The sequence below is a fragment of the Hibiscus syriacus genome, unplaced genomic scaffold, assembly GCF_006381635.1.
Source record: "Hibiscus syriacus cultivar Baekdansim isolate YM2019G1 unplaced genomic scaffold, ASM638163v2 tig00110328_pilon, whole genome shotgun sequence".
In the NCBI taxonomy this organism is placed as follows: Eukaryota; Viridiplantae; Streptophyta; class Magnoliopsida; order Malvales; family Malvaceae; genus Hibiscus; species Hibiscus syriacus.
Genome location: NW_024062685.1, coordinates 6,587,606 through 6,615,384, shown reverse-complemented (window position 1 = coordinate 6,615,384; position 27,779 = coordinate 6,587,606). Strand labels below are relative to the sequence as shown.

The 27,779-nt window shown below is 34.8% G+C and overlaps 1 protein-coding gene, 1 long non-coding RNA gene and 1 pseudogene across 5 annotated transcripts; 2 read left to right on the top strand and 1 right to left on the bottom strand.

Annotated features, from left to right (window-relative positions):
• Positions 1-440: 440 nt before the first annotated feature.
• Positions 441-5,468, bottom strand: LOC120118584 (cysteine protease ATG4-like). 4 transcript variants are annotated; one of them, XM_039138609.1, is made up of 9 exons: positions 5,363-5,468; positions 4,440-5,018; positions 4,278-4,363; positions 4,091-4,141; positions 3,591-3,970; positions 2,990-3,128; positions 1,071-1,126; positions 913-983; positions 441-819 (listed from the first exon to the last, which is right to left on the bottom strand). In XM_039138609.1, the coding sequence occupies exons 2-9, from the start codon at positions 4,912-4,914 to the stop codon at positions 614-616; spliced, it is 1,464 nt and encodes a 487-aa protein (XP_038994540.1). In that variant the 5' UTR covers positions 4,915-5,018; positions 5,363-5,468; the 3' UTR covers positions 441-613. The 4 variants fall into 4 exon arrangements, with proteins under 4 accessions (XP_038994540.1, XP_038994539.1, XP_038994541.1 ...); XM_039138608.1 differs by having other exon boundaries at positions 5,354-5,414; XM_039138610.1 differs by lacking the exon at positions 5,363-5,468 and adding an exon at positions 5,240-5,294.
• Positions 3,132-27,779, top strand: LOC120118587. The gene is made up of 3 exons (XR_005515768.1): positions 3,132-3,253; positions 19,180-19,189; positions 27,769-27,779. It is a non-coding gene; the product is annotated as an uncharacterized LOC120118587 (long non-coding RNA).
• Positions 15,174-16,350, top strand: LOC120118586 (annotated as a pseudogene).

Below are 27,779 nucleotides of genomic sequence, written 5' to 3'. Positions count from 1 at the left end.
AGTTCAATAAGAGCGATCAGAGTGCCACTACTTATTGTTGAACCCGAGTCAAGTACCGGGCTAGCGGATAGTACAATCAGTGAACCATAACCTCAGAAATTATCGTAAACCCCCGAGATCACATAGAGACTTCGCTAAAAACATTTAATAAGAAAATTACACGTTAGTAAAGGGGGACTATAGATTTTTTAAAATAATATTTTTAAATACTAATATTTTATTTTTTAATAAAATAAAAAATATAAACATAACACATCACTTAATGATTTCTTAATGGTTCTTTTTAATGAAAGACGTCTAGAAGTGTAATTAGATGTAATGAAGAAAATATTAGACATATTTTTAACAAAAATATTCTTTAAGCACCGAAAGTCAATTTTAGGTATAATTTATACACTTATTTTTGTATTAAGCCTTTGCAATATAACTAATGTGTAGAATGTATACCAAATGTAATGAAATCAACAATAATTGCACGTATCTTGCAAATCAATAACAGCTTGCCAAATAGTTTTGAAATTTAGTGAAAGAATTATTGTAACCCAAAATACTAACCTACAAATGTTGTAATCAGTATACATAAATAATCACGTTAAAGATACAGAAACCTCCATCACAGGATCTGCCAGTCATCTTCGTTACTGTTTTCATCGGTTCCACCAATGGAGTCATCTGCTCGAACCTCACCCGCATCGGCCATAGTATTTCCGTGGTGAATTCGCTTTAAAGCACCATGTGTTTGAGCAACAGTGAACAAGGGGGCGCCCTTCGATTCCTCTGCAAGTCTGGATGCCCGGCAACAAAAATCGTCGAAATCATCTGCCAAAAGAACAAGCCCAATTCATAGTCGATAAGTAGCCTGGTTCAAACATGTCGTAATATTATGGATAGGAACAAGATAAACAACAAAACCTTTGTCTTGGCAGAAAAATCCAATTGCCAGGGATGGATCAATTGAATCCAGAGGAATGTGTCGTATGGTACTGTATCATAGAATAAACACAAAATTAAGGGGAAAAGAACCAATGCATGTAAAACATCAAGTAAATTAATCAGAGAAAGGAACTCACTCGCAGTGATAAGATGATGTATCCGCCTCCAGATTATCCGGACTAAGATTAACTACCTGGTAAAAAAGATTTTCTGTGTCACAACTACCATGAACTCCTAAATTTGATTTTGACCCTACGAAGATACCTATACTGCAAACATACCATCTGAACTCAAAAGCACAGTTTGATATGGTCATGCAAGAAGTTTTAAGTATACTTTGGCATTGTTATTGCAATTAGAGAGAGCTTGAGACTTAACCAGGCATGTTTGAAAAGAGTAGCGATATATCAAAATATAAATTATAGTGAAGTTCAATTTTAAGAATTTACTAAATATAAGTTCTAGATTTTCTTAAAAAAAAGGGTTCAAACGGGAGACTAAAGTCAATACCATATTTTCATCAATTTAATCAAAATATCTAAATAATTAAAAGGGTAATTTTGTCATTCAAAATAAATCAAAGGGGACTTCGGTCATTTCATCTTCAAAATTGTGTTAGACCTTGGATTGCTCCAAAAGTGCTGTCAAAAAGCAATTATAGAGAAAAAACAGCATGCTTTCAACATTACATTTGGGCCACAGCACCTTTTGGCACAGAAAAGGAGCTGCCAAACACCTCCTTAATCAAGAGGGCTGCAAGAGAAAGTAATCTTACTCCAAACATGACAAGAGATTGCCACTAGACCTCTTTTCAAATATCAAATTCGATAGAAATACTGTTCAACTTAAACTGATAATAAATATTTCTAAGGTTCCCTTTAAAGCCACAGCTAAATACAGATTTGGGCTTCAATCAATATGAACACTCTACTCTTAATATCTCAACCAATATTCATGCAAACCAACAACCAATCCAAGTGAAATCAATGCACAAAGCAATGTTATATAAATACAAGTACTGGCAAAAGAAGAAGAAGAAGAAGAAGAAGAGAGAAAAGATAAAGCGATTGACTTCTTGTTTTGTTATTATCTCTCACATCTAGCCAAGTTCAACAATCTCAACACTATTTGAGTCATCTGTTACACTTGATCTGCTCTACATGATCCATAATCATCATTAAAAGTCAGTCAAGAGTATTCTACATTGTTTCGATAAGTGAGTGACATTCTACATTCTTTATGCAATTATAACAATTATTTGTCCGAAAATTAAGTTGTAGAAAGGAAAGAGAATCCAGAGATAAGTATTTATAGGTTAGCAGTAAAAGCCACTGTAACTTTAGTTAAAATAGTCTTCCAGACACATTAAACAACCATTTATAGTTGGATATGTTAATATTTTAGCATTCTATTCTACTGACTTCTATTCCATGCCAATTTTTTACCCTTGGTTCAGGTTTTATTTTGAACAAATGTGAGAAGAAATGAAATTCTTACTTTATTACTCTAAACGTAAATTACAATTTATAAGGAAGAACTACTCTAAGTTAGGAAATAATTCCTAAGATCAGGGAATTAGATTAGTTGACTATTTACACAAGGCAAACTCCTAGAATTAAGAAAAAAGATATTGTTCCTTGATTCTAGGAATTCCAACATATTTTTCTTTTGTTTGTTTCTACTGCACGGCTACATCAGCAAAGGGGTAGAAGAAGAAGCTTTAAAGTACTATATTTCAGAATTTCTCTATCATGCCTGAGGATGATGAATGATTTCACTATGCTTCAGGATTCAAAATTACCAATCAATTTCCCGACTTAAAAATATGTTTAGTTTATATAAGGATTTACATTACTCCCATTACTTTTTACACAAGCGATCAAAATAAATGATTTCCAAATCCAAAAGAGTACCAGTGAAGAGAGAAGACATTTGTCAACATACAAACAAGCAAAAGAAGTTCACAGATAAGTCTACCAGCCTATGTACTTATATCACATTTATAAGAGCAAGGGAATGAAGTATAAGTGATAAAGTAAAGCAACAAGGAATTTACCGGCTGAACGTCATGGGGATCAATGTAGAGAGCATTTTCTTCTTGAACACCAACAATGTAAGTCGATGCACCTGGTTTCCCACCCAAAATGCCAAGGCATTGCGGAAAGGTTAATGTTGCTTGCAGTGATGGAATATACCTGAAAAAAAAGGAAATTCCAAGTGATTAGAAACATGACAATTTGAAAAGGTGAATGTTGCTTGCAGTGATGGAATATACCTAACAAAAAGCTTTAGAAAATTCCAAGTGATTAGAAATATGGTAGTTTACGCTCAAAAACATAACTAACCTAGAATTGATCCAATGCTGTTGCCTAAGAAACTTATGAATGTGCCAATTTGATTAATTAGCATAACTAGGTGCAAGAAATCCTATCTTCTTACAGCTCAGTGGATTAGTGCAGTATGCAATAATATTTAAAGAGGAGGTCATGATTTAGCAATCATAGGTGTCCTGGAGATTGCACTGGACTGAAGAAAATTTCAGTGATAAGAAAATTAATTGATACAAACGTGATGGATCAATTTACACAAAGGATCATGCCTGATGAATCTATCAAATACAAAACAATAAAATGAAGAAATGTCATAACATTACAAACCTGAGATTTACTTTGTCAAGTCCAAGAACCAAGGGCACAAGTAAAAGAATAGGTGTCCAGTCAGCTTCGTGGCGTGAAAATTCAAAACAATGTCTAGAAGCGTCTTCAATGCAGAAAACAGGGGCTCCTCCTCTCTCACCATCTTCATCACCAGAAACAACATAAACAGCCATAGGAAGTACCTGGTGTTCCTGGTTATTTTCCTCCCTCTTACTGCGAGCAAGAGATTCCCATGAGCGACACATGGCATATGGGCCTACCCATGACCCAGCAGCAAGTCCATAAGTCTTTCCGGCTTTAATAAGATTGTGGATGGAGAATGCAGAGGCCTCAGAATCACCAAACTGATGCAAGATCTCAATATATGCTTGGTCAAATGGCTGCATAGGAAACAAGGTGTCAGAAAAGAAAACACTTACTTTTGGTTTCAACCAGAATCTAAATTCTAGATGACTAAGAAGAGATAGGCAAGACCAGGAATCAAAAATAAATCAAACAACCTTTTGTAAAGGTTTTCGCCAAGATCTCCCCAACCTATGAAACAACAATGCCTGCAAGGGATGAAAAACAATACATGAACTAACTAAAATAAACCCAAGACAACAGGAAATGTCAATTTTCATGATGGAAACTAATACCCTAGTTCTTATTTGAACATTTTCAAGAGAAAAATAAAATAAAATTAACCTGTGCAACAAGCATCTGGCTACTTCGAAGCATGCAACCCCAGCTGGCATCACTTGTGATTTTTGTATCGCAAATAGCATCAAAACCTGTTAACAAACAACTTAGGAAACATGTGTTCATCACGCATCCTTTGATTCTGTGAAGGGTGAACTTGATAAATACCTTTACGATATGTCATCAATATTCGTGACGAAAAATCATGTTTGAATGCAGTTAATCCATTAATGGCATCTAAATCGCCAGACGACTCCTGTGAAATTTTATAGCACAGGCCTAGAAGCCATATGTCACTAGTTGAGCTAGACATTCCAGTCTTGCTCGGCCCCATAACACGCTCGTGAATTCTCCTCATTGAGCCACCGGAGACAACCCTCTTCACAGCAGCTGTCCACCCATTGGTTTTAGAAAACGAGGCCTTCTTTTCACAAGCCAAAGTAGATGACGATGACGTTGATGAGTCACTAATTGTGTCAAAGACAGAGAAAGCAGAAGCAAAGAAATTTGACCAAAGAGAAGTCTTTGTGAACTTAGAGTCGCTGGGACCTGGTTCTGATCCAGTTCCAGAGGTAGGTGAGCTATCGATAGAAGTTTTAGAAGAGCGTTTCAGAGAATCATTCCTCTCATGAAAACCCTTCATTACCTACTCATGCAAAAAATTATAATTTCAAGCCGGAATAGGCTCATATCATAGAACCCGATTTTAATACAGCACTCCGCGACAGCTCCCTAGCTAAACGATACCTGAGACAACAAAAACGAAACAAAATTCACACAATCATTACGCAAAGCGGAGATTCCATAATTCTATTACAGAATTGAATCGCACGATCCAGAACAAGGATTGTTAGCGATCTAATTCGCAAATTCAAGGTATTCACAGATTCATTTGTCCAAGCAAATAAAAAACTGAAATCGGAATCGAAACAGAAAGCAAACATAGAAAGCATTCATCGACGGCACACCGGCCTGACTGAAAAGTGATGAGGGTAACTGATGACTGAGAGCGAAAGCGGTACAAGAGGAAGTAAAAGGGAAAAATAAATAAAATTAAATAGGGAAGAAAAGGAACACTTAACACAACCAACCTTGAGAAGCAAGAGATTCAACCAGAGCATTATGCCATTGTCTTCCAGACTTAGAAGCCAGCCGAAAGAGCAATAGACACGCGATTACCATGCGGTTGATAGAGGTATTACTATTAGCACGTGCCAATGCGATTGACATGGGCTTTTAGCCCTTTTCGTCGTGGATGCCTTATTTTGCCATGGACCACGATGCCTTATTTTGCCCGTATTCCATAACTCGAAGTTTGAATATTAAACGGATATACTCAAAAGTAAATAATAAAAATATATTTGATGATATTAAATAAATATATTTATGAATATATAAGTAAATTAAATATAAACATTTTCTAAAGAAAAGATAAACACAAAACACAACATTAAAAATTAAATCCAAGAAAATACCAAACATAACACTTAAAAGGGAAATCAGCATAAACATAACTTATTGTTGAAGGCCGCCCCCTATACATTGGTGGAACATTGAAGGGGGTGTAAGCCTAATTTAACAGCGCCTAGTACAGAAGCAGCGGTGGCGGAATTTGAGAAACCTTCGTCCCTACAGACCACACCACAGTTTTGATTACTCACACATACTCCCTTAAATGTACGGCTCTTTGACTCGCATACTCTTGCTTCGCTTGGCACCATCATCGTCTCTAACAGTACCAAAACGCAGATGATCAGAGATGGTTAGAGATAACGGTAATAAAAGAAGACTGAGAAAGAGGGTTTACGAGAAGCCAAAACGATGAGCAGCAGTAAGATCATCCTGAAGACCTTCTCCCTCTCCATGTCGGCAACTAGATATCGATCTTTTAGATGCGATCCGGTTGGATTATTGGTTTAGGTATTTGATTATTATATACACACAAGTTCTGAAGTCGAGGGAGGGAAGTTCCAGCAAGCTGCAGCTTGACAAGTGGGTTGATACGGTGCAAAAGAGCTCTATTACGTTGGTTTCAGTCGGTTCTGGAAACCGGAAACATATATCAAATTCTGATTATTCGTAGCACTGTCGCTTGTCAATGGTCGGAGATTAGGATCCCGATTTCTTTTTATTTTATTTTTTGGATTATTAATTTCTTTTTATTTATTTATGACCGTTTTAATATTTATTTGACTTAATATAAAACAAATACTTAAATCGTTTCTTTTATTTTATCAGTGTCTAAATTTTAGGTGTTTTGATCTTAATATATATAAAAAATTTACATCAACTACTTTTTTATTCGTACAATAAAATTAGTCTATCATTGAAAACGTGTAAATGATTGATGATAATATAATTGGTTATTATTAAATATGAATGATAAGATAATGTTATACATAAATATCATTATATATTTCATAATACAAAAGTATATAATCACGTTAAATACTTAATGACACACCTAGAATAATAAGTATTGTAACATCAAATTTTATATAAGGCTTAATATAAAAATAAGTGCTTGAAAAATGTTTTAGTGTTTAAAATTTTTTCACTAAAAATAGATGTATAACGTTTTCTCGATTATACTTTTAGGTGCCAACTATTTATTTTTAAAAATTTTTAATAATAAAAATATTATTTTTAATTAAATTTTTATTTATTTATTTATTTTTTTAAAAATCTAACTTTTTACTGAAATTATAAAAAAACTATAAAAAAAACTAATATCTTCAACCATCAGCGTCATCGTTGAACGTTCACCCACCTGTCATCACCACCCTTTGATCAATCGTTGTCTTTACTGTCACCCAAAATCCCCAATATCCAAATCCCTAATTTCTTAACCCAAAATGTCATCGGTCATCTTCGGTCATCATCGTCGCCGCTGAACGATTCGAAATAGCACGGTTGTTCGAATGGTGGCGACGGTGTGACTTATGTACGATGGAATCAGTCGGAATCAACGAAGAACGATGACGATTGCTTAAAATCCGATGAATCTTTGATTGCTTCTCCACGACAAACGGTAGCATATTATGATAAAAGGGTAACGAGGGTTTGATCAGGAGTCAATGTTGGTGATGTTGACGGTGACGATCACCGCTAGTCGATTGACGACTTTTGGAAGTAGAAAATGGAAAGGGGGAAGAGCACGCAGGGGATGTTCTGTTCTTTTATATGTATATTATTCTTTAAAATTTTCAAAATTAACATAACATGACATATGTCACTTAACGAAGATATTTAATGGCAATTAATGTCTGGCCACTTAAAAGTATATTGTTTGAAATGTTAGACACCTATTTTAGTTAAAAATTCTTTAGGCACTAAAACGTTTTTCAAGACATAGTTCGGACACTTATTTTTATATTTAACCTTTTTATTTAATAAATACAAATAATATTGTAAAATAAGTTTATGTGAGATGATTTTTGAAGGAAAAAGACCGGACTCATGGTGAAATTGCTGTTGATGGTATGTATTTATGCATTCTTTGATTGCTCCATATAATTTTGTTGGACCGGGCTCAAGCGAAAAGTTATTCCATGGTTGGTCTTTGGAAACTTTTTTGGTATATAAATGTTGTTTTCCATTGGGTGTTGCTGATGTAGGAAAACTTTGCTCCACGCATGGGATTTAATGAGATATCTTTTAAGTTTATTACACTTGTTGTATTTATTTTTATTAAAATGATTAATAATTCATAATTTTATAAATTATCACTTATCACTGAATTAGAAAATTATATAATATTTAAAACTAAAGTTAATCATGTTCAATTTTATTTTTTAAAATTATATATCACTATTTAATTTATTGACAACATATCATATATATTATTAATAATATTTTTATAAGTGAATGTTAAAATATATACGTCCAATGTAGCTTTGGAAGAACAGGACAAGCAGCCTACTTTACATTGCAATTACTCATGCACTGCATATTTTAATATGATCAAATTCCAAGTGCAGACAAAACCTTGATTCAATGGAACTATGGATGTTGGTGAGGACATGGGGTCCCTTGAACTCAAAGCAACAATAGAGCCACTCTAATTTTAGTCAATATTGGAACATTTCTAGTCCACTATTCCATTATTTAATAACATCGCTCTTTTTCATCCGTTTGTCTTGTTTGAAATGGTAAGCGTTGGCTAGCATTTTTTGAGATAATAATATATATCTTCTTAGAAGGAAATGATATTATTAGGAACAATATATATGCAATCATAATTATTATAAGTGAAATATAACAGTGTATTAATATTACTGGTAGCCCAACGTGTGAGGGCATGGACAATAATATTCACAGTACGTCGAATATTCTGAACTCGTATGTAGATATTAACAAACGTCAACCGTACATAAGTTATCATGTATTTACATATGATTTTTATGTTTACGATAGGTTATTATTCTTCTCATCTACAAAGATAAATATAATTAGATCATAGTAAATCTCATCTTTTATATTCGCGATCTGTTCTATGTTAATTTATTTTTCGCTCTCTAAATCTGTAGCGAAGTGGACAAGCAATAGCAAGACCGAGTTTAATTGTCATTAGCTGGCTAGGAGGACATGTGAATGTCAAACTATTCAAGCAGTTAACCTTGAATTCCACTACTAATTTCGATATTATATAGGGATTTGGTTAAATTGTTGTTTCAAATCAAAATTTCGTTTTCAGGAGTGGAAACTTCCGTTGCCACCTACTACTGCCTACCAGCAAAAGATGTGAGCAACGCCATCGCATCTTACAATAATTAAAAAAAAAAGGTCCCTATCTCCACAACAACAAACCCTTTTTTAATAGGATGCACCTTCCTTCTCCCCTCTCACATTCAACCAATGCATAATCCACCTTGTTTTTAAATCTGAATCAATAATTCAAATCACAGTATACAAATTATTTAATTTGATAAATTCGATATCTTATTTTTTATGCTAGAGTATTTTTTAGTCTAAGATGATTATAAGATAGTAATTGACACTGGAAGCACACACACCCTGCAGACGCGACAACTCGAACCTAAAATATCTAAGAAAAATAACACTCATTTTTACCGTTAAGATCGCTCAATAAGTTCGATGATATAATTTTTTTATCTTATTTATAGTAATTTTTAAAATTTAAATTTATCATCAATGATATTTTAAGTAAAAAATGGTATGGAAAGCTCGAGGGTAGATAACCTAACCCAAAAGGATTCTCCAAAATTTAGCTTCTTTATTTTTTCTTATTTGGACCAACGAATTATTCTCATTACTTTTTCTTTAAATTGAAAATGTTTCTAGAAGGTTAGAATGAAAAGAAAAGGAGATGAGCATACATGACCAACCAATCCCTATAATAATATAAATGAATAAAGGCATGGCCGGTCTGTAATGACATACTTCCTTTGTAGAATATTGGATGGTTGGTTGAATTCTGTAACGACATTCTCTAATTCAGAAGGGATACGTGTCCATCTTCACTAAACTGTGGCTCCGCCGGTGATTATTATATACTTTGTGTCGAAACGATTTTTAAACGGGGCGAGGGTGATTTGGAAAATCACGTCATTTTTCATTATTCTCTTTTCAATTGAATTTTTAATTAAAAACAATGTGATTTTTAGAAAACCTCTCATTTCGAAAATTTGGAAATCCCTTTACGATAAAAACATATGGTTCGAGGAGTCGCCACCAATCCTTGATTAGGGTGTGATTGGGCACCCAAAAATATTGTCATTTTAAATAAAAATTAATTTTAATTAAAACAACAAATTTGCGGTCTATGTTACCAAAATATGGGTTCGGGAGTCGGTTACGCGTGGAGAAGGATTAGCACCCCCACAGCGCCCTAAATCGGTACCTCGTCGATTAATTATTGTCTTTGCAACGAATTTTACAAGTTCGACTTTAATTTAATTTTTTTGATCCCTTAAAACAACAAAATGACGAATTTTATAGTATGAAAAAAGAAACAAAGTAAGTTAAATTAAAATTACCAAGTTATTAGAAAGATAAAGAATATTCGATTATTTAAAAATATTGAGACCAGACCTTTAGGTCAGTTCTAACGACATTTTCTCAATAAATTTAAATAGCCGAACATTTCTTTTTCTTACACTCTCAAATTTTAAAGTGAATAAATCGAACTTTTTAATGTCACTGATGGGATACACTTGTAATTTAAAATCGTCAAAAACAACTTTCCTGTAAGTTAAGAAAAGCCATTCTGACAGTTTTAAATTAAAAGGATATTGCCCTTAATCCGGTTATGTGATTAGATCGAGTTATGCATATGAGGGTAACATGCAAAAATTAATTAAATATTATGATTAAACTATCATGCAATGTGACATGTGAAAATTATCTACATGTATATTTTAATTGAAAATTAAAACCATGCGCATTAACACATAATATACAAACATGACTGAAATACAAAGAAGAAAACTTAACATTTCAAACTATAAATTTTAAAAAATAATTACAACTATTAAACAGAAGGACTAAATACTGAAACATAACTTTAATGACTTAATTACAAATAAAATAATTATTTAGGTAAAAACTAATATTATACTATGATAAACCAAAAAGTTGAAATAAAACAACTTAACATTACAAAGGACTAACATAGAAATAAAACCTAAGCAACTAGGATTAAAAAGGAACATGCAAAAATTAAAAGCCTTAATGTCTAAACAACAAGAAAAATAAATACAATTCATGCGGGACTACAATTAAAAGATCACAAACTTACAAGACAAAATCAAAAATCACGGCAATATCAAATTGAGGACTGAAACATAACACACGTAAAATATGAAGACCAAATTTAAAAGCATAAAATATTCTATTTAGACTAAAATGGACTAAGCTGAATAAATGCATGACTACGTAGGAAATAAACCAACAATTACATGCTGGACCAAAATGTAAATTTCAACAACCGCATGGAAAATGTACAAACATATAATAATTCAAAATAACTATGTTCAAGGACTAAGATGAAACATGCAAAAACCTTAAAGTCTAATATCTAAAGAACAGAAATTAAACACATCAAACAGTTTGGATTGAAATTAAATGCTGGTAAAATGTGGAGACATAATCACAAACATGCAAACGTTGACTTATGGGCTCAAACGAAACATGCAACAATTCATAGGTTAAATGTCTAAAATAGCAAAAACTAAATAACATAACATTTGAGACTAAAAATTAAAAACGCATAAAATAAAGGTGCAAAATTGGAAACCATGGAAACATTCGGTTTAGGTACTAAAATGTATGAAACCTGAAATTCGAATGGCTCCTCCAATAGATAACCCCTGCATGAAATAAGACCCCTAGTTCTCTTAAACTCTGCCGTTTTGACACAGGCATATATATAATTTTAGGGTAAAAACTACCCTAATTTCATTTCATTTCCTCCTTACTTCCCCACTCAGCCGTTCTCCCTCAAACCTCGCAGCGCCACTCTTCTTCTCTACTCATCTCTTCCTCTTCCACAGCAGATCGAGACCACCATCTCCGCTCGCAACCCTCGATAAAGCCCGAGCCTTCCTAATCCAACACTCACGACAACTATAGAGGTAAAAGCTAAACCAAATCGATCCTACTTCCCCCTTACTCTCTCGTCTTCGACTGAGACAGACCCGAACGTTTACCCACGCCGTAAATCGGCCACTCTCTAGCGGTTCCACTCTCGACGGCCAGGAAAAAAACCCACCCTGTGACAGAACCAAACCTAAACCCATCTAGACCACGACTCAATCTCTACAAAGCATCGGCGATCTAGACTCCAACGGCGATGACCCAAACAAAAGAAAAAGGTAACAAACTTAAACTCTTGATATTTTACATTTTCTACTTGCTTAGAAAGAAATTCATAAAGAACACTCGAGAATTGAAAGAAATATGGGTAATACCAGAAAAAGTTCCTTGCTTTCTATTGCTTTCTCGGTTTTTTAATACAATGGTAGGATTGCACCCTCTTTTCTCTCTTTTACAGTGATTTTCCTGTATATCAAAAGAAAGATCGAGACCCTTTTTCACCGAAGAAACCCCTCCATCCTTGATGATTTGTTGTTTCCTCTTCGTCCTCTTCCAATGTAATGGTTCCACCCTTTCTCCCTGTTGAATCCCTGTTATGTAGAAAAAACTGAGTCTCTCCTGTTGGTTTCTGGTTCTGTTGAACGCCCTCGTTCTTCGCGTGTTGTAGGTCACGGGTGATGGGGAGCCGAGCTTGTCTGCTCGGGTATGGTACTGGCAGGAGCTTCTGGGAGTCTCGTGCAGTGGAGCATGGGCACAGGGTCTTCACGCATGGAACGTGGGCAGCACGGGCTGCTGGGGTCTCGTGCATCGTGGAGAAGTGAGTGCATGTGTGCTCGGTTGTACTTGGTGGCTGAGCGTGGCATTGCTTTGGGCTTGCTGTTTGGTGGTGTAGATCACGTGGGATGCTGCTCGGTCACAGCTGGGAGCCGAGCCTTGTCTGCTCGGTTGTAGTGTTGGCAGGACGTGGTTCACGAGCTGTTGTTGGGCGCTCCACGTGGGAGAGCTCGGGTCGGGTTGGTGCTCCCAATGGGTCGGACTTGGGCCTGTTCTTGGGCTCCGATTTTGACGTTGATGTTGGGCTCTATAATTAATTTGAGTTTGTAAAAGGACCTTGAACACTTAATTTGAGTTTTGGATTGACTTTTAATTTTATATATCGGTTTCAAAAATGAAACGTATACAATATCGATCCAATTAAAGCCAAAGTCTCTTAATTTCCATATTAACCCAAATTTAAGCTTCCACGATTCATCACTTGAATTAATTCCTCATCGATCATAAACACCTTCAAATCAATTCTCGTTAATCATCAAGTGAATTTAAATGGCCCGGACAAAATTAGGATATTACACTTTGATTTCATTCCATTTAACTGGGGTAGTGGGTATAATAGACACAGAGGCCACGCCATGCCTCAGAAATCAGTAGTCTTGAAAGCAACAGAAGCCAGGGTGCAAACGGTTTCTTTATTTCATCCACAATTTTAATCAAATTAATTTAATTTTACGATTAAATGAAACAGACACACAAAGAAAAAGAGAGCTCATTTTCCCATATCTCGTGCATTATTCTTTTCTAATATTTTCAAAATTCAATGTTAAATATGTATCTATAATTTGTAGAAAATTATTTATATCAGATGTGTAAATTTTAATTTATATAAATATATTTATTTTAATACTTTATTTTAAATTTTATAAATCTTTAAAATTTGAAGTTTAAGATTTATGATTAGAATATACAAATTTTGTAAAATAAAATATACATCATTTATGTATCAAATAATAACTCATGATTTATTTATAAATATAATTTTTGTAAGTTAAAGTCTATTAGAAATCCTTTTACTGTTTTTAAATTTAGTTTTTATACTAGTAAAGAGAATATTAATCCTCATATTGAATTTAAAAGTTCATTCTAGTCCTATTATAAGGGTGAATATTTTTGTAATTTAGAGAGTAGTCTCAATAGTAAAGAATAATATACTTATAGATAATCAGACTTGAGACAACATTATTTGCATAATATGTATGAACTTATTAAAATAAAAATTATGATTGCCGGAAGTCTTCCATTGAAGCTAATTTCAACCTGATGTTGGGACAGTCTACTACCTTACCTACTCCTTATCATATTGTATATGAGAATATAATTTTATTGTTGTTGTTGTTATTCAAATAAAAAGTAAAATAAATACAAGTAAAATTGACTGATACGAAACTTGGCGGAAACTAATTAGAAAGGGTTACCGGTCTACCGAAATTGACATGTGTGAGTGGAGAAGTTGGTGTGGTCTTCTAGAAGCCTTTTTAAAGATTATAAATATGTAATTTTTTTTAGAGAAAATAGAAAAAGATGGGAAAGTAAGACCATGCCCGTGAAATCATACAGAAAAAAGAAGTCTAGCTGTGTTTGGTCTCCTCTTGCTCAGCAACCATTTGTATTCTTACAATTATAGGTCCAAACTTTTACAATTTATCACAACCATCCACTTATTTTCACTTTTACGTCAAAAATGTGGATGAAGTGTTGATTTTACGAAAGAGATTGTCAAAATTAAAAAATTAGAGGGTCCAAACTTGATATCTTTACTCTTTTCTAGACGATAATGATTTCCCCTTGCTAAGAGGGCTATATTCTCTTCTAGACCCCTAATTATTCCCTATTCATAACCCCTATATTATGGTAAAATGATTACTTTAGTCCATCTTTTGTAGTTTCGTATCAGGATGAAAACGACGAACAAAAAGGAACGGTGGAGGAAATATTTACGATGATAAGAAAAAAAATATGAGTTTCTATTTTCAATATTTAAAATAAATTCTATTCTTTTTGAAGAATGATACATGCAATTTAGAATAAACATTTGTTCCCTCAATTATGATTTTAGACATAAGCATTCAATTTAAATCCTACAGAATTTAATTTGAGTCAATTTTATTAAGTTGTTTATTTTAAATTTGTATCAGATCAATATTTTTAATGGTAAAAGTATTTATCGAGGGTTATAAAAAAATAGAATGAGAAAATCATAATGCATTAACATAAAAAGTTTTTAATTATTTAATAATAAAGGTTTAAACATTCTGCATATGTAATATCGAAATTCAAAATCTTTAGATATAATAATTATTCTTTTAACTATTGATATAACTTTGTAGTATTACAATTAAAATGATTAATTAACGAGATGATTATATATAATTTTTTATTAAAAAAGTATAATCAGGAGTAGAGCTAGCTATCAAATCCAGCACCTACTTATTTGCAACCACTACTCACCAACTCGGTCGAAAACCTCGGCATATAAAAAAATATCAAAACAAAGAGGGCCCCGATTGAACTGCATTTGCAGGCACACCATCTCCTCAGTTTATATTCCTCCCCGCACTTCCCTTTTCCCATTCATCTCCATTTTCCCCATATATTCCTCATGGGTAGATCTCCTTGCTGCGAGAAAGAACACACCAACAAAGGTGCATGGACAAGGGAAGAAGACGAGCGCCTCATCAACTACATCAAACTTCATGGTGAAGGCTGTGTTGGAGATCTCTCCCCAAAGATGCTGGTCTGTTTGTTTTCCATAGTTAATCTGCAGTGAGGCGTTTCCAACTTGTTTTTTTAGGGTTAAAGTGTACTGATTTTTGCAGGTTTGCTTCGATGCGGGAAGAGTTGTAGGCTTAGATGGATAAACTACCTGAGGCCTGATCTCAAGAGAGGAAACTTCACTGAAGAAGAAAATGAACTCATCATCAATCTTCACAGCTTATTTGGCAACAAGTATGTTCTTTTCTCATCTTTTCTCCTTAATAATATGAATCACATTAAAATCTCAACCGGGTAGCCTTTTGTTTCTGTTTCAGATGGTCTTTGATTGCTGCAAGGTTGCCGGGAAGAACGGATAACGAGATCAAGAACTACTGGAACACTCACATAAAAAGAAAGCTGTACAGTCGAGGGATCGATCCTCAAACGCACCGTGCACTCGGTTCGGTTTCCAGCATGAACAAAACAAGTAACAACAACAGCAACAACTGCAGTAACAGCACTAGCAGCAGCAGCAGCAACGTTAATCGGTTCCAATTAGAAACGAAAGAGTCAGTGCCACTGGTGCCATTGATGCAAGTGCCTGCCAACATAGATAATGGAGGCGCGGATTCAGCTGAAGATTCAAACGGAAGCAGCGGTGGATTAAGTCGTGAAGAAGTTTTCCCACAAATCAATCTCGAACTCTCTATCGGCCTTCCGTTTCCCTTCCAGCAGTCTCGATTTTCATCGGTCAGTTAAATCAGTCGCAGCAGCAGCAGCGGGTTTCGCAGCGGTTTTTTCGATCGACGCCGCCCGATGTGTGCTTGTGTTACGGTTTAGGGTTCCGGAAAAGCCAAGCGTGTAGCTGCAGTGCCAGTGTCATCGCAACGCTGTAGCATGCAGCAGCTGAGGCAGAAATTACTTATGAGGATGTGTATATTACCAACAGGAATGCTTTATCAAGAGTTTTAAATGATTAACATAGCATTAAATTGCGATTGCCATCAAAGTTGTGATTATAGTATAATTTATTTTCTAAAATTAATTATAACCTTTTAAAAATAACTATGATTTTATATTACGATTTGTAGTGTGACTAACTTTAAAATCCGTTACAACATAACCGGTTGCGATTGTAATTTAATACTATAAAACAATACAATTGTATCAAAGCTATTATCAAACCATCTCGAATGCAATGCTTGCAAGTACACATACTCGGATTATCATCCTAATTCCTATCATCAACAAAAATAATAACTCGTAAACAATTATCACTATGCATAATTAAATAACAACCTTATATTTTTTTTCTGATAAAACAATCTTTTAATTAAATACCCGATATCAGTATCTTATAATAAGCTATCAATAGCCTACAACATGTGAACATTTTTAAGAGAGCCTAGAAGTTTCCCAACTTGCATTCATCAATCATCACACATTCTTCCATGCATTTCTTTTCAATTTATCTATGCTCATACTATATTATTCACAATGCGTTTTAATTTTCAAATAAAATATGTCTTAATCTCAATAAAAATTAAATAAAGAATAATATAGAGAGAGTAAGAGTTGACCCACAGGGAATAAAAAATTGCCGATGAATTGACTTGCTTCTGGACTAGACATGAACTGCAAAAGAAAATAAAAAAGGGAGTTTTGTATGATTGAAAAATAAAGAAAATAATATTGAAAGAAAGTAAACTTGAAATAAAATTCTAATTGTAAAAATCAGCCTCCGACTTTCGCTTTGCCTCAAATTCCGTCGATCATCGAAATAGATTTTAACCTCGGATTCATTCCGGTTACATTTTATAGGGCTCAATCCCTATAACTTGTTTTTCTCTAAATTGAACCAACAATCCAAAACAATCTTTGATTGTCAATCCTTATGTGGACTAATTGCAACAATAGTTATTAGCCCATTCGATTTTAAAGCTTTGGAAAAACCCGACTCAGATAGTGTCTCATTGAGAATCAAATTCGATCTCACTTCTCAATAGTAGATTGCCACTAAGTGTGTTCCCAGGAAGTCGAATGTGCTACAAGCCGATCCTTCCTCCCAACTATCAATCGAAAACATTATCAATCCAACGTGCACTTTTTGAAAAGAAAATGTTTTTGATTTTAAAAGGATGGTCGATTACCAATCATTGATTCCAGAAAACTAAGAATGTAACCCGAAGAGTATTACGCGCTTTTTAATTCTCACGATTGGAATTGAGTCATCGCTTCAGTCTTTGGCTATGAAAAACTTAGCTAAGTATGATATAAATCATACATCTCATTAAAAAGAAAAGTAAAATAAAAACTTGAAAGTAAAAACTAAAAAACTTTTATGAAAACAAGAGCAAAGAAAAACAAAAGAATTCGAGATTTGAATCATCATTTGAGGCTTACCCCAAGGGGTATTTTAGTCCTAAAAAACCCTAAAAACCCTAAGAGATAATTCCTAAAAATCACAAAAGATAATTCCTAATAAATTACAAAAGATAATTCCCATAATTGATTGAAATAAATCCCAAAAATAAAGATAAATAATACATTCATGTTTGGATTTGCGACTGAGTCTTCTGTCTTCACAAAAATACTGATTGGACCTTCAATAAGATGCTGACTCGTCACCATGTCAGCCAAGTCATGCCCATTGGTCCACCCATGATTCCAGAAAAATAAAAACTTGCAGAAATCGTCATTTTTAACATAGTTTCTGGAATCCAATATCCTGCACAGAAAATAGGAGAAAATGCTCAACTTAGCAACATAAACCAACAAATTAAGGAATAATTATCATTAAAATAATGACGAAATTTAGCATTCATCAATCATCATACTGTCATGATATATACTTTTATACCAATACATAACATAAATACACACATTAAATTGGTTACTAAAACCTTAATTAATACATGCCATTATTTCCAGGAGTTTAAGGACAAAGAAGATTGCCTTTATAGCTGCCTTCTTAGAGGTCAATTATATCCTAACCTCGTTAACAAAGCCTTTTCTAGCACCTCTTGTATCTCCCATCTATGTGCAATTATTATGGTTGAGTTTATCACGTTTTTTATACAATAATGTCCTGAATCTCTTGTCATGCAGGAGGCAGGCAAGATTTGCTTAAAGAGTGTGAGCTTTGTATCTACCATGTGATGCTCAAAGTGTTCCAATATCTTCAACGGGACAACAAGAATCTCTACAGCTCAGGTATTCATAGAAGAAATCTCATATATCTTGAATCCTTGTTTAACAAATATAATAATAGTGGCTCTATAATTCATCCCTTAAGTTAAGATGGATAGCATTTGGTAAAACTAACTGTAAACCTCAAGTGTTAGTAATGATGTGAATGTCTAAAGTAAACAATTTTTGGATTAAGATACATCCATAGCCATTTTTCAACGCTAAGAAAAAGACAGAATTTGTGGAAAGAAGACTGTATAATTATTATTTTTCAAAACAATTGTATACATGTAAGTTATACTCTATGTACAATTAGATTTCAACAGTTGAGGATGTTGAGAACAGTAACTCTAGCTTTAATCAACCTCCTGAACAAGCTTTCAAGACCTTCGTCAAGATCTTGGATGCACATCTCTGAGTTTTCCAGCTCATTTTGCACATTCTCAACATTCTTCATGCTCCCACATTTAATCGAGGAACGCAATGTAGCTTCCGCATCTGCAATTTCATCTGCTTTTTGTTCTTCTTCCTCGCAAGTTACTTTTCTCTGGTGCATTAACTTTGAAACTAGTGACCATGGGCTCGATTTTGATTCAGCCTCTGGTCCTGAAATAAAGGACAAAAAGGATTCGAGAACGCTGATGGTCACTGCTTCTACTTGTTTCAAGGTGCTAATCATGGCTCCGGTCTCACCATCTTTGCTAAGTTTATTCTCCATATGCTTCAAGTTCTTCAAGGCCTTGGAGATCGCCTTTCTCACTGCCTTCCTAGAGGTTATGTATTTCCTAACCTCATTAGTGAGCCCCTCGACTCCTCGTCTTCGGCACAAAACTGATTGAAGATCTTGTGTGCATTCCTTTGTTTGCGACAATGCATCCCTCGCTATCCCGCATACATCGAGGAGCATGAGCGATCCATCTAAAATTTGTTCAGCCAATTTCCTTTGCTGCTCTTGAGCTAGAGCTTGTTGAGAGAGGGGCAATTGAAGCAACATATCAACAGAGTCATACAAATCTTGAAGGCAGTTGAGTTGATGTTCTATCGATGATGATGTAGAGGCCGACTGAGATGCACTCAGTCGGTTCAGATTGTCATCGATTTGAGAAGTGAGGGGGTGTTGCCTTGAAGGCAAACTGTTTGAGCGAGCATGGAAAGAAGGCTGGACATTCAAAGGAGTGGTAGCCATTGTCTTTGTTTTAAAGAAGAAAGAAGGCTTTTCAATTGTGTTTCAACTCACTCTAGCTATTCGGTGTCTTCTCCCATTGCCATCTACTCAATATATATATCACAGGCTGAGGGGAGACGAGGAATCTCATCCTCTTTAAATATCAATAAGTAACGGGGAATTGATCTAGATCTACACGATTATCATGGAAACCTTCATGTTTTGTCTCCTCTCCACAATCAAAACAACTCATCACCCTTACCTAAAGTAATATGATACTAATACAATCATAATATAGTAATACACACGATGGTGCAAAGACAGTATGCAGGATTACGATGCTATTATTGAATTTGTTGTGCAGAAGGGAGGCAAGATCTGCTTGCTTGACTTGTATAATCTAACCTTTGCAGGAAAGCGTCTACTTGTCTGCATTTGTCTTTAATGATCCGAAGAAGATGGCAAATTTATTGAGGATTCAATTGTCTACTAACTGAAATACAGCTAAACAATTTTGTATAATGCAAGTCGTCAATAATCTGAATCAACAATGTTGAATGACAATTGGTTTTTGCCATGTAAAAGTTAACTGTTGGCATTTTATAATCGAAATAAGGCAAAGGCTAGAAATAAATATTTGCACGAGTGCAGGTGCTGCTTGGAAATTGGAATACAATATATTAAATTTTCTCTCTCCCTAAAAAAGGGAGTAAAAATTGCATATATAATTCATGTCTTTAGACTTGACAAAAGATGAGAAACTGTGTTTGCAACCAGATTCCTTCCTTTGCAACTTGTTTCATTTTTTACTTCTTAAACAAATTGCGAAAATGTTGATTACACTCTTGAACTTGATTTTGTTTAGCCAGCCATGAACTAACTCATTAAATCTTGTGATTAATGTAGAGATACTTTAACATTGTTGAATGTTAATGGCATGATTGGGTTTGTTTTACAGTTCTATCTAATGATTATTTGTGCTGATATGCTTGCTAGGGCATTGACAAATGTTTTGTAGGCCTTAGGTTAATAAGGATTAAGTTAGATGGACCGAAGTTAAGTAATCTGAGTGAGTGTTCGACAGTATGCCTTTACAAACTCTAGATATAGAGAGCATTATCTTATACGAGCTAGTGAGCTAGTGAGTGCTTGTCGATCTTAAAGCCTATAGACACACAATACCTTTGAGGGGAGTGAATTTAGGTTTTGCTAACAACAGAGGAAGACAACTTAAGTACCCAATCGGACAATAGGCTTGCCATAGTTTTTCCACGGCATTCTTCGTTAGTTAGAATAGATTCCTTAGTTAATCCCAGCTCCTTTGATCAACATTTGGACTTCACTAAAGCCATTTATATCTTTACTTAACTTTTATATATTCAATCTTTGTTTCTTGCACTCCAATTACCAGCATTTCATATTTTATTAATCTCACTTCACTTTACTTTAATTTCATATTTTATGTGTCTTTAATTTGCACTCATCCAATCCGTTTGGAGACAAACATGAAGAATCTCACCCTTTCAAGTTTTATTATCCATAGCCTCAATTATTTATGCAGTCATTATTGTTTGATGAATTTCATTAGCATGTACATGAAAATGTATGTGCAATTATTATGGTTTAGTAGTTTATCAAGTTTTTTAATATAATAATGCCCTGAATCTCTTGTCATGCAAGAGGCAGGCAAGATTTGCTTAAAGAGTGAGATTTATATCTACCATGTGATTGATGCTCAAAGTGTTCCAATATCTTCAACGGGACAACAGGAATCTCTACAGCTCAGGTATTCATAGAGGAGATCTCATAAATCTTGAATCCTTGTTCAACAAATATAATAATTGTGGCTCTATAATTCATCTCCTAAGTTACGATGGGTAGCCTTTGGTAAAACTAGTGTTAGTAATAATGTGGAAGTCAAAAGTAAACAATTTTTGGGATAAGATGCATCCATAGCCATTCTTGAAAGGTAAGAAAAAGCAGACTTTGTGGAAAGAAGACTGTATAATTATTATTTTTCAAAACAATTCTATGCACGTAAGTTATACTTTATGTACAATTAGATTTCAACAGTTGAGGATGTTGATAACAGTGACTCTAGCTTTGATCAACCTCCTGAACAAGCATTCGAGACCTTTATCGAGATCTTGGATGCACATCTCTGAGTTTTCCAGCTTCTTTTGCACATTCTCAACATGCTTCATGCTTCCACATTTAATCAAGGAACGCAACGTAGCTTTAGCATTTGCAATTTCGTTTGTTTTTTGTTCTTCCTCGCAAGTTACTTTTTTTCTGGTGCATTAACTTTGAAAATAGTGACCATGGGCTAGATTTCGATTCAGCCTCTGGCCCTGAAATAAAGGACAACAGGGATTCTAGAACGTTGATGGTCACTGCTTCTACTTGTTTTAAGGTGCTAATCACGGATCCAGTCTCACTATCTTTGCTAAGTTGATTCTCCATATGCTTCAAGTTCTTCAAGACCTTGCAGATTGACTTTCTCACTGCCTTGCTAGAGGTTAAGTTTTTGCTAACCTCATTAGCAAGCCCCTCGACTCCTCGTCTTCGGCGCAAAATCGGTTGAAGATCTTGTGTGCATTCCTTTGTTTGCGACAAGGCATCCCTAACGGCGCCACATACATTGAGGAGCATGAGAGATCCATCCAAAAGTTGTTCAAACAATTTCCTTTGTTGTTTTTGAGATAGACTTTGTTGAGCGAGGGGCAATTGAAGCAACATATTATTGGAGTGTGTAGAATGCTAATGTGTGCATTGAGTGAGCTTTCACTATAGCAAAACAGAGTTTTAGCGGCGTTTTTAGTCCTATAGCAGTGTTTTTAAGCGCCGCTAAAAGAATTTGCGGGATAGAAAAAATGCTGCAAGAAGCGCCTGCAATACCAGCGCCGCTAAAGTTAGCGATGTTTGAGAACAAAAAACGCCGCAATAGGTCAAGATCTATAGCGGCGTTTTTGCAACAAACGTCGCAAAAGGTCAGATCTTTAGCAACGTTTTTGGAACAAACGCCGCAAAAGGTTGAGATCTGTAACGACGTTTTTGAAACAAACACCGCAAAATGTCAACATATGTAGTGGCATTTTTGAAACAAACGTCGCAAAATGTTAACATCTATAGCGGCGTTTTTAGAACAAACACCGCAAAAGGTCATATAATTAACGGCGTTTTTTTATTCAAACGCCGCTAATTACCTTTCTTTAGCTAAGATGATTTTGCAAATTTTATTTCTGCTCTACATCACCAAAATTTAATAGCATCTAGCTTTATCTAATTAATAACCATACATTTTAATAGAAACACAAGTTATGCAGAAAAATACTTAACAACAAAATAAATTAAAATTTATAAACATTAAAATTAAATGTAATGTAGTTTGACATTGTTTTCTAGAATTTAGTCTACGTTCTTTCACTTTCAATTAAAAAAAATATTGTTCACTAGAATTTAGTCTTCATTGCTCTTTCGTGGGGGAAAAGAAGTAAAAAATCCCCTAGCTCCGGTTTACCAAGAAGACTCCTTGCGCGGACTTCTGCTTCAACCAAACGCAAACAAGAAGTCTGGAAGATACAAAAATATAAGAAATACTAATAAGAATCAACAGGAAACTTAATATAGAGAAAAAAAGGAAACATTTGGCATAGAATCAACCAGCAGAAACACTTGACTTAGTTATTAACACAATAATATAATGTGTAATAATAGTAATGCATAACAACATAAGAAACTAGATCTAACATGAACTGTATGTCAATATCCAAATAATGCACTGAGAGGTGCAAAACATATAATAACAGTGCATATTGAGTTAAAAAATTTGCAAAATGGAAAAAAGCAAGTAAAGGTCGTACGAATTCGAAGTCTCTGAGATCAGGGAAGTTCACAACTACAACAACCATTGCTGCTTCATTTATAGCCACTCGTGTCCATGTTTCTAGACTTCTGTCCTTATTATCTAGCATACCCCTTTCTTCGATATGTGCCACTTGGAGGAAATCATCAGTTGTAATCTGCAGCAATACAATAGCAGAAAGTCATATCTTCGCTAAAAGGCATTAGGTTAAGGGCATTTATACCTTCTAAACAACACTATCAAACACGATCCTAAAATTTCACATTCAAGAAGTAATAATATCTCAATTTCATTCATCTTATATATACTAACTAAAACCCTCTTAATTTTATAAAATATGTTTTTCTCCACATCTTTTGACATTTCATGGGCCAAGAGCATCGTCATGGGTGTTACATTACCTTTCTTGCTTGACAAAGTTCTCCTTAACCCAGATACCATATGGGCACACAAAAAGAAATAAAACAAGTGATAATGCAATGTTATTTTTATAATTCAAGTGGAAGATACAGAGATAAACATAATCCCTTTCAGTTTGCTTATAATAATTACTATTGCAGAGACTAAACACCCAATATTTATCACTTTATCCTCTATCGGATCTCCAAAGGCGGGGCTTAACATCCTTACAACATCAGATTGACTCCTAGAGTGTGAGGACCCTACCCATCAACCATCACTATGTTAAAATAGCAAGATAAATATAAACAACCAATAACACCACTAACTGACGTCTAATTCATGTATAAACATGTCCCACAAGAAACATGGAGTCAAAACCACTAGAACAAAACCAGTCAAAAAGGTGATCTGGTTTCTGTTTCATATCGAGATTCATACATCTATTGTACAAACAATCTATAAAAGAAAAATAATTAATGTTGCAAATGGAACTAATGTAATTGAGACATCTATTGTACATTGCGAATTTTTGAGATTTACAAAAAACAATATATAAGTTGAGCACGGTTTTAGGTGGGTCGAAAAGGATACCATTGTTGTGGAAGACGGCTATCGGATAGAGCAAAATCACAACTGATAATTTGAGAAAATAAAAATGAAGATAAAAAGAAACATAAAATTTACGTGGAAAACCCTTAAATAAAATTGGGTAAAAACCACGGGCAACGGTAGAAGAATTTCACTATGAGAAAATAGGAATTACAACTTCTCTCGATCTACCAATGAGAAAGCAATGATAATTATCTCTTGATAAAAAGGAGAAAAAAACTCTCAAGAAACTCTCTAAATTCTCTCTAGTATTGGAAGAAAGCTAGAAATGATTTGGGATGAATTTGAAGCTAAATGAGCTAGGGTATTTATAGTTGAAACTTAAGGACTAATTTATAAATACCCTAAATTACAATGACTAAAAATGATTTTACCATTTTCCAAATTTCAACCAATTCCAACTAATTTTCGGTGCCTACCGAAATTGCATGTGCAAAGCCACATGTTTCCACCGAAAACAATGTTGAAAGTTTGTTTTGCAATTAATGGCCTTGACTTTTCAACAATCTCCCACTTGAAGATTTGATTAGAACAATCATATCTTCAAACCATTCTTTCTACCTTGTACCTTCATTTTGCTTACATCTCTGACAGGCCATAGGAGGATCGACACCGAGTAAATTTATTAGTGTTGATCGCTTTCGTTATGAAATCTGCTATGTTGTCTTTGGTATGGATCTTCTGCATATCTACCGTATCTTCTTCCACCTTTTCACGAATGAAATGGTACTGAACTCGTATGTGCTTTTTCCTTGAATGAAATGCTGGATTCCTTGTTAGATGCAAGGCGCTTTGACTGTCACAAAACAGAGAGACATACTCTTGATTGTGCCAAAGCTCCTCCAATAACATCTTCAACCAAATTGCTTCTTTACTGGCTTGTGTAGCTGCTATATATTCTGCCTCTGTTGTGGATGTAGCCACAACTGACTGCAATTTTCAAACCCAGCTTACAGCTCCACCAGCAACTTTGAACACATATCATGTAGTAGATTTGCTTTTATCCAAATCCCTTGCATAGTCAGAATCTACATACCCATTGATTAATAAGTTTGATCCTCCATAACATAATGCAATATTTGAGGTCCTTTTGATGTATCTCAGGATCCTCTTTACTGTATTCCAATGTTCTTTTCCTGGATTCGCCATGTACCGACTAACCACTCCCACTGCTTGTACAATGTCTGGTCTTGTGCATATCATAGCGAACATTAAACTTCCCACTGCTGATGCATATGATACTCGAGACATCTCCATTCTCTCTTTTTCACTGCTAGGACTCATACTGGAGGATAATTTGAAGTTAATAGGAAGAGTGGTAGAAATTGGCTTACAATCTTGCATGTTGAATCGTGACAAGATCTTCTTCAAGTAATTCTTTTGTGAAAGCCAAATCTTCCTATTACTTCTGTCTTGGTGAATTTGCATCCCTAGAATCCTGTTTGCTGATCCCAAGTCATTCATTTCAAATTCCCTAGCCAGTTGTGCCTTCAATTCTTCAATATGATCTTTTTTGGGTCCTGCAACAACATGTCATCCACATACAACAACAATATAACAAAATCGTTATCACCAGACCTCTTGAAATAAGTACAAGGGTCTGCATTAAGTCTGTTGTATCCAAGGCACATAATGAAGGAATCAAATCTCTTATACCAACACCTCGGCTCCTGCTTTAGACCGTACAGAGATTTGTTTAACCTGCAAACCAAGTTCTTCTTTTCTTCTTCTTCAAAACCTTCAGGTTGGAGCATATAAATCTCTTCTTTAAGATTTCCATGAAGAAAAACTGTTTTAACATCTAGCTGCTCTAGATGTAAGTTTAATGTAGTACACATTGCCAAGACTACTCGAATTGTTGTTAGTCAAACCACAGGAGAAAAAGTTTCATTGAAATCAATACCTTCTTTTTTAGCATATCCTTTGACCACCAGTCTTGCACGATACCTCTCAACTTGATCGTCACCATTTCGCTTGATTTTGAAGACCCATTTGTTACCAATTGGCTTCCTTCCTTGTGGTAGTGGCACAAGGTCCCATGTATTATTTTTATGAATGGCTTCAATTTCTTCTTGCATCGCTATCATCCATAGTGAAGCATCTGAGCTGTTTATTACCTCCTTGTATGTTGATGGCTCACCGTCCTCTGTTAAAAGGCAGTATGCAATATTTCCTTCTATAAAATAATCTGAGTGCCAATTGGGACATCTTCTCACACTATCTGATTGACGAGTTGTTGGAGCTTCAGAACTCTTTGGTTCTTGTTCATCATGTGCTGGTTCTGCTTTAGAAAAATCTCCTTCTTCAACCTCCTTTTCCATATGTATCTGTGTAGTCTCTGACTTTTCAGTGCTATCATTGTCTTCTTTTCTCTGTAGTTTATCTTCTACAAAGATAACATCCCTGCTGATGGTCACTTTGCGGGCAGTGGGATCCCACAAGCGATACCCCTTGACTCCATCAGCATACCCCAAGAATTTGCATTTTCTGGATTTTGGATCCAGCTTTGAGATTTCTTGGGAGTTGTACATCACGTACACAATACTTCCAAATACATGGAGGTTTGAATAATCATCTGGTTTACCAGTCCACATCTCCATTGGTGTCTTCAGCTCTATTGCAGTTGATGGAGTTCGATTCACAAAATAACAGGCAGTATTAACTGCTTCTGCCCAGAATGATTTTTCTAGGCCTGCATCCCTTAACATTGCTCTTGTTCTTTCTAACAAGGTTCTGTTCATCCGCTCTACCACTCTATTTTGTTGAGGAGTGTTCGCCACTGTGAACTGTCTTTTGATGCCTTCTTTCCTGCAAAAGTCATCAAATTCTTCGCTTGTGTATTCTCCTCCATTATCTGTTCTGAAACACTTGATCTTATTTCCAGAATCAAGTTCTACCCGCGCCTTGAAGTTTTTGAAAGTTAAAAATACGTCTGACTTCTTCTTGATAGGGTACACCCAACATCTCCTGGAGTAGTTGTCAATAAATTAGACAAAGTATTTTGCTCCACCTAGGGATGTAACTGGTGCTTGCCATACGTCAGAGTGAACCAATTCTAGAACACTTTTTCCTCTAGAATTTGATTTGTTGATTTTCAACAGGTTCTGCTTACTTGTTATGCAATGCTCACATAAGGTAAGTGATACCTTTGTTAAGCCTGGAAGTAGCTTTTTCTCCACAAGGACTTTCATTC